Source organism: Bos grunniens, chromosome 6 (assembly GCF_055505025.1).
Source record: "Bos grunniens cultivar Pamir isolate PY7600 chromosome 6, Bosgru_T2T1.0, whole genome shotgun sequence".
Classification (NCBI taxonomy): Eukaryota; Metazoa; Chordata; class Mammalia; order Artiodactyla; family Bovidae; genus Bos; species Bos grunniens.
The window spans coordinates 9,064,187-9,072,741 of record NC_141170.1 but is presented as its reverse complement, the minus strand read 5'-3'; the positions used below and the strand labels follow the sequence as shown (position 1 = coordinate 9,072,741).

General features: G+C 38.8%; 1 protein-coding gene across 2 annotated transcripts in view; it reads right to left on the bottom strand.

Moving 5' to 3' along the window:
- Positions 1-1,889: 1,889 nt before the first annotated feature.
- The window catches only part of RAB28 (RAB28, member RAS oncogene family), a 97,978-nt gene continuing 91,312 nt past the window's right edge, over positions 1,890-8,555 (bottom strand). The window contains exons 7-8 of one of the 2 annotated variants that reach the window (XM_086407488.1): positions 4,080-4,174; positions 1,890-2,826 (exon numbers count right to left, since the gene is read on the bottom strand). In XM_086407488.1, coding sequence (XP_086263614.1) covers positions 4,085-4,174 — 90 coding nt within the window. In that variant the 3' untranslated portion in view covers positions 1,890-2,826; positions 4,080-4,084. The remainder of the gene's footprint in view (positions 2,827-4,079; positions 4,175-8,555) is intronic. The other variant, XM_086407487.1, reaches the window with a different exon arrangement.

Here is an 8,555-nt window from a genome sequence, read left to right as displayed (position 1 = left end):
CATAAAATAGCTCCTGTGACAAGTTCTTGGATGTGTACCAGACAGAGCAAGCCCATGAAGGCCATTCAGTCCCATTCAGTGCTCTGACTTTAAAACACACAACTCAAGTATTTTGGTCTGATCACAGATCTTTTTGTCTTTTCTGTTTCCTCCAGATGCCTGTACCATCACATATGAGTGGTAAGTCATACATTTTAGTACTACAATAATGAGACTGAAAAAACAAAAAAACTCACTTTTGTAAATCCTCAAAATTTTCACATAGGTATATAAATAACATGAAATGATCAAAAGGGCATGTCCTAACCCCTTATTGAATGTAAAGCCTTGGGCAAGTTTAGTTCAATAGTAGACTTCAATCAGTCGTAGCTTTAAAATAGTAGTAACGACAACAAACATCTCTCGTACTAGATTGTAAGGTCCCTGAGGGTTGAAATCTTTTATCCCACTTTATATTCTCCTAAAGGTCCTAGCAGACTGACTGGGATATATTAGATGTTGAAAGGAAGGATAAATTGAACTATCTTGAAGGGCATGCCACCTTGGAAAAGAGCTTAAAAGATTGCTTAGTTGCTATAAAATGAATACAGAAATTAGGGAAAAAGTGAACTCACTGCCTAATAAATACAGCAGTCACAATTTTTACCTTTCATAAATTTCCAACCACTCTTGAAAAAGTGTCTCCCCAGCTGAGAGACAGAAGATCTCCTATGGGATCTACCTCTGTGATTCCATGACTTCTGGCAAATTCCTTTTCTTCTTCTTAAATATGATTATACTGGAGCAGCCCCTACACAGAGGGCTGGGACGGCAAGAAGAATCAGAAGCAGTCCTGCTCGCCCAGAGCCAGAACCCCTAGGGGCTTCCCCATCTCTGTCAAGTTCCTTTTTCTTTTCAGACTTCAGTTTCTTTAGCCACACAAGATGGAAGTAACAAGCTTTCTAAAATCTTTTAGTTGTAAAATCAGATGCCAAAATTTCTCCACACACCTCTGGCAGGTCTCCTATGAGTAAGGTGCCCTGACAGGCACTCCTGAAGGATGTGAGACCAAAAGAGAGATATGTTCTCCAATAAACTTATGGTCTATGAGCAATAAAACAAAGGACACAAATAACCGTGATCCCAGGCAGGAAGGGGGTAATGGCCAGCCAGGAGGTGCTCATGTGGAATCCGCAGCTGTGGGCACAGCAGAGGTTTTGCAGAGGGGCAGCATTCATCCTGTTTCGATGTGGCCAACACAGAGCACCCACATGCCAGGCACTGTGCCCGAGCACAAAAAAACAAAACTGTTACCAAGCCACCTGCCTTCACAGTGCCTGAAGGCTGATGGCAGGAGGGAGACAGAGAGGGGGCAGGAATTCCAGGCAGAGGGACTTGTGCAGCGCAGACAGGAAGGCAGCGTGTCACAAAGCACCCAGGCACGGCCGTGACTCCGCCGGCACAGCGGGAGGCTGTGTCCAGAAGAGCAGCCTGAGGAAAGGCAGGGGGCAGGATGCGACTGACATGGAGCCCCTGAATGTCAGGCTTTGGGGTCTGGATTTTCATCACTTCAATTAAGCTCCCTAACAGCTCTACCTACCTACCAACTGAACGTGGGTTGTGTGCTCAGTCATATCCGGCGCTCTGCGACTCGTCTGTCCGTGGGACTCTCCAGGCAAGAGCACTGGAGCGGGTTGCCATGGGGATCCTCCCCGGCCCAGAGACCGAACCCCTGTCTCCTGTGTCTCCTGTGTTGCAGCCAGATTCTTTACCCGCTGAGCCACTGGGAAGTCCTAACAACTCTAAGTGACTGAATGTTTATTAAACTTCACACAATCATTGATTTGTATCCAAATATACCTTTTCTGTAATGAAAAGGGATGTGGCTGAAAGAAAATTCTCCCCCAAAGGTAATTTAAATAAATTTATTTGCAGGAGAAAAATATCTGCCCGTCAGGTACAGTCTGATCCACAATGATCCAATAATAGTCACAGCTCATTCTGGGAGGACTCTTACACAGGCTGTAGGAGCAAGTCCGCACGGAGCATCAGAATCACAAAACCATCTAACCAGAGTATTACACAAGACATAATGACCATGATACAATAATAAAAATACACTATCAAATACTCACTACTTTGTGAGCTATAGCTAAAATATAAACAAGTTAGGCTCTTTCTTAAAAAAAATGAAGAAAATATTTCTATTACAGCTTTATTTCAAGCATTTTCAGTTAGATACCGCTTTATATATTTTTACTCACAAGAGATAGCAAAAGAATCCTTTCTTAAGTATCAGTAGATAAAATATATTACTCGTTCGGATGTTTGCACTCTGAAGCGTACTTTGCCAGGTATGAGTTCAGATAAGAGAATGAAACTGTGCTGCTGCAAAATCCTGGCTGATAATCAAGGCCTGGATAGTTTTCATATTTGTTTAAACAAAAATTTACATCACGGAAAAAAGAAGTGAGGCCATAAGACAGCCAACATTATTCTTTCTCAATGGAGCAGTCTGATTCCAGAGAATGGGCTTTCCAAGCCGAATTCAAAGTGTGTGGTCCCGAAGTTGAATTCTTTCCAGTCGGAGGAGCTGCCTGCGGCTGAGGCAACAGGCAATGATGAAGCGAGTTGAGCGGAAAGTGTTAACTGAACTACAGAGATGGTCACTGATAAAACAAGTTCCTAGAGGTCCTCGGGGCCCACACAGAGGCGAAGGGCACTCAGAACTATCAGTACAAAAGAAAAATGTGCTCACTGAACTGCACACATAGAGCTTCTAGGAGGGTTAACAGTTCTTGACATGGGTTCCTGGTTGTAGTTTACAATATCTGCCTTCACCACTCTCTGTCATAAAAGAAAACAGAGTTATTATCAGGACATCAGAACATTTAGAAAGAGCTCCTTAAAGTATATTTTTATTTTCTGAACTTCGTGAACTCCTGATGACAGACATCATAAATGAAGCAGAAGCTGATATTAAAAGAATCAGCCAGAACCAACTCATGTCAAGCTGGGATTTTCTTTTTTGGGGGGGTGGGGGGCTAAGGGGGGGTGGGGAAGGGGTTGGTTTTGTTAAGGATGTAATAGCAATTTTTTAATTCAGTCGTCTCTGGTTTTATGACATCTATGAGGTTATCACAAGTCTAATAAAAAACTGGCAAATCAATATGAAAAACTAAACCCCGGTTATAATTTAAAGCAAAGGATTTAAAATTAATCATTACAAGTTTTGATTCACAGATAAGGCCTCATCATTTCAAAGTAAAAAATATTATTTATTAATATTTCCATATACTATTATACTCAGGCATAACTCTTTTAAAAATGTTTATCAATTTGTGAGTTAGTGAGAGGAAATAAAAATGTTAAAGAGAAGTCACATATAAAGAAGAAATGTTTTGAGCAGAACTTTTCCAATTTTTAAAACTTTTCTCCTAAATCCCTGACTTACTTCCAAATGGCTCCACTACTGGGTCATGAATAATGACTCTAACAAAATATAAAATAATGAGAAATTTATATTACCTCACATTCATGTGTTTAAAACAATTTAAATCAAAAGACACTTTTAACTCTTCCTTCTTTTCCTCTAACACAACTTCAAGGAATATTTTAAACAATGAATTTAGCGACATGCCCTAACATTCTTCTTTAAGTAATAATTTAAGGAAAAACAAATCCTGAACTGTTTTCAACTCCTACTAAGTCTGCACACATAAGCAGACAAAGAAGGGTAATTCAAGGCAAACTTTAAAAATACTCTTTCAATTACTACGCTATTTCAGGAAAAACAGTAAGGAGAGAATAATGAAATAACTGCTTCAATTCTCCATTTCACTGCACATGTAATAAACATGACCATAAAGACAAATACATTTGAAAGTAAATGAAATGTTATTTTAATTTGTTCCCAATTCCTTAAGTCGTAAGTCTGGCAAAGGATCAATTTTTCAAAGTTCCAGAACAGGACTTATGCAATATTAATTCCCAAGAATGTACAATAAATCTTTGAATTTTTTATTCATAAAGAACAAGATAACATTCACCAGTTCTCCCCACCCTCCTCCCACAAATTGCAATAGTTTATCGATTAATACCTGCACTACTGTACTGAACAGATTCTGCTCTGAGCAGAGCTGGTATGTTGGTTATCTTCTTCCGAGTACTTCACTATTTCTGCCCTGACAATACGCTGTCAATTCCGTATAACAGAAACAAGATGCAGAAGAAAGGGGGAAAAAAAGAAAGAAAGAAAAAAATGGAAAGTGTGTTCAATGACTGAAAATAGATGGGAACACCAAAGTAGAAAAAGAAATACGCACATAAATTTAAACAAGCCACAAAAGAAATAGCAGAATATATGCATATAAAAGGAAAGAAAATGAACAAAGATACAAGAAACATTACAATTCTATTTAATTGTTGAAATGGACATGTCTACTGAGCCTCCCAGAAAAGCTGTGGGCTCTATTTTTGATATCACAATTACATGTAACGCATATAATGCCCAGTATTTCAGAAGACAACAAAGAATTTGGGGGCTTTTCTCTACTAAAGTGCAGCTGAGGTACTCATTCAATTTCTTTTTACAAACATTACTGAGGATCTACCGTGGGCCAGTCCCTCTACACTGGGAACAAATGGTGAACTGCACAGGATTTGTTCATAAGCTGCTCTGGGAAGGGAACATGCACACAGCTAACTGTCATACCAGATAAGAAATTTACTAGTGGATTTATAACATGTGTGGAGGGAACAAAGAGTGGTTCATTTTCTTTGAAGGTAGAGGATGCATACATCAGAGGAAACTGCATGTCATTTACGGTTTTTACATTTAATCATATTCGTTATTGTCAAAGACCTCCTTTTGATGGTCACTTCCCCGGCTCTCACAGCCCTAACCTCCAAGTTTTGAAATTTCATACAGAAATAAGTAAGATCAAAATACATTTTTTATAGTTAAAAAACATACCATATTTTAAGCATGACAGCTGATGTTTTCAAATGAATTTTGCTAAGTAACAAATCAAAACTAGTCAGATTTTTTGATTACTATAACCCTTAAGATGAGAAGACCACATAAGACAAATATGACAGAGATAACACACTCCCCAAATTTTTTAGACTTGGAACTATATCCACTTTTAATGAGTTCCAATATTTTATTTTGGAAAGATCTTCCTTCACCATAGCATCTATTAATTAGCACATAGAGAAAAACATATTAATCAGGCTGCTGCTTGTGCTAATGTTTATAAAGCCTGGATAAACAACTGAGAGTAAATGAACAGGACACTAAGGTGTATTAGCCTTGCACAGGCTCTGCTCCAGTTCTCCAGCAAGCAGTATTAACTTCTGGACAAGACTCATGATTTACTAGGCACTCAGCCTGATGCTATCACAGGAGCATTGCCAACTGCCACATGACGTATGAGGGGGGCGCATCAGTGACCCGTTGAACATCATCATCTGGCCTCCGCAAACCTAACTGCTTCATGCCAAACTATGGGTTACAATAAAGAGAAGGGATTTTCATAATCAGCAAGCAACTCATTAATCCTCCAAAATGATGGTTTAAATCCTATCTTATAAACACAACCAGGTCACTGACCTATGGTCAAGACATTCTGGTCAAAGTATTGACTAACATAAACGACTTGGATTTTCACCACTAATTCTCATCAAATTAATTAAGAACTAACAAGGCAACATCTTTCTTGAGGGCCTTGGTTGTTTGACATAAAGCTCTATACAAAATTTCTGAACTGGAAGCCAGAATCAAAGTTCTACATATTCAGGACTTTGCTTTCTCTGAGTAAATAAAGCATAATTTCTATGATGTAAACTTTATGGTAGGGGACTTCACAGTAGTTTCTTGTTTACAAATCATTCAATCATTGATGTTTTCAGAGAAAAGTGTTACCTACAAAACACCAGTCTTTATGTTTGGAGCTACAGAGTAAACTCAACTCTGCTATAAACTCTGTTCTCTGCTATTAGTCAAGTGAAGGAAAACAATGCAGTGGCCCTAAGAGAAAGGGAGCTGTGTAGCTGAACACCAGCTTAACCCCTGTTTTGTCAGGGTTGTCCAAGTCAGGTCCTAGAACTGGAAGTGGGAGCTCTCCATTAGGGTAAGCAAGAAAGCAACTTAGGAGTTGAAGTGGTAAGGTATAAGCAGTAGAGATGGACTCGGGAAAGATAAATCTGGTCAATTCTGGAACTGTGCTCTAACCCAGAGAGTACAAACATATTTACCTTACAAAAGTCATAGTTGGTCACCCTCAGGATAGAGAGGAAACATACTCTAACAGCTAAAACACCTGTCACTATCACTCATTCAAAGCAAACCACGGTTCCAGGTACTGGAAACATTCCTGCAAGCAATCATGATCTCTCTTTTTTTTTGAGATGCATTAAGAGTCTAGTAAGGAAAACAAATGCATAAATTATTAAAGAATACCATGATTGATACAAATTCAAAGGGCAAAAAGTTATAGGTTACCACTCAAAGCACAGATATAGCATTTTTTAAAAGCAGGGTACCGTGCACACAGTAGGAGCTTAAAGAAAGCAACTCTCCTTTTCCTTCCATGTAATGGCATACGCATACACTGCATAATATGTCATCACAGGCTGTCAGTAACAGTCACAACTCTGGGCAAGCTACTTTACCTCTTTGGTCTTCACACTCTCCTAATCTATAAAACACAAGGTTTATCTATGTGGCAGCTAAGATCCCATTTGGTTTTGAAACTATATGGAAAAAAAAAATTTTTTAAGTGAATAGAAAAAGAAAAAAAATGGAATATGATCTGACATCAGATCAGATCAGATCAGTCGCTCAGTCGTGTCCGACTCTTTGCGACCCCATGAATCGCAGCACACCAGGCCTCCCTGTCCATCACCAACTCCCGGAGTTCACTCAGACTCACGTCCATCGAGTCAGTGATGCCATCCAGCCATCTCATCCTCTGTCGTCCTCTTCTCCTCCTGCCCCCAATCCCTCCCAGCATCAGAGTCTTTTCCAATGAGTCAACTCTTTGCATGAGGTGGCCAAAGTACTGGAGTTTCAGCTTTAGCATCATTCCTTCCAAAGAAATCCCAGGGCTGATCTCCTTCAGAATGGACTGGTTGGATCTCCTTGCAGTCCAAGGGACTCTCAAGAGTCTTCTCCAACACCACAGTTCAAAAGCATCAATTCTTCAGCGCTCAGCCTTCTTCACAGTCCAACTCTCACAATCATACATGGAAAAACCATACAAAAAACATGTATGACCACAGGAAAGACCATAGCCTTGATCTGACATAGGGCTTAACAATATTTTTTTGGAACTTTCTCCTCAGGCAAGGGAACCAACCATCAACAAAATGGGTGATGATTATGAAACCATCAATGAAAGGCCACATTAAATAATCATTAAATAATGAAAAGGCCACTTACTAAATGAGAGAAGACATTTGCAAATGATATCATGAAGTTAATATACAAAATATATAAAGAATTCATACAACTCAATATCAAAAAACAAAACAACAGAAAAACAGAATTAAAAATGTTCAGAGGACTGAAATAGGCATTTTTCCCCACACAAGACATACAGATAGCCAAAAAACACATGAAAAAGATGCTCAACACTTCTAACAGTTAGGAAAATACAAATCACAACCGCAATGAGGTATCACTTCACACTTGTTAGAATAAGTACTGTCAAAAAGACAAGAAATAACATGTGTTGGCAAGAATGTATAGAGAAGGGAGCCCTTCCATACTGCTGTGGGAATGCAAATTGGCACAGCCACTATGGAGAACACTATGGAGGCTCCCCAAAACACTGAAAATAGAAATACTATATAACCCAGTAATCCCATTCCTGAGTATATATCTGAGGAAAACAAAAACACTAATCTGAAAAGATATATGCACCCCAATGTCCACAGCAGCATTAATTGTAATAAACAAGATATGGAAGTCACGTGTGTTCATCAGCCCAAAATGGGTAAGAAATATGTGATACACACACACACACACACACACAATGGAATATACTCAGCCATAAAAAGAATGAAATGTTGCCATTTGCAACTACAGGGATGGACTTAGCGGTTATTATGTGTAGGGAAATAAGTCAGACAGAGGAAAAATAAACACTGTGTGTCTTCAGTTACATGCAGAATCTAAAAAATAAAACAAACAAACTAATTATATATAACAAAACAGAAATAGCTTCACAGATACGGAGAACAAACTAGTGGTTTCCAGTAGGTAGAGAGAAGAGGAAAGGGGAAAGATAGGGGACAGGGATTAAGAGGCACAACCTACTAGGGATAAAAATAAATGAAATACATGGAAATAATGTACAGTTACTATTTTCAATAACTTTATATTTAGTATTATCTATAAAAATATAGGATCACTAAAACGAACGCATACCTAGTTCAAAGCAAACAAAGTCATAATTTATTAACTGGCCAGTGAAAATGTCACTAATAGAGAAATAAAAAACGGATCTAGAGCATACTTGACATATCTGTCTGCCCTCATGTAATCTGGGAGCTCCCTGAGGATAAGGACT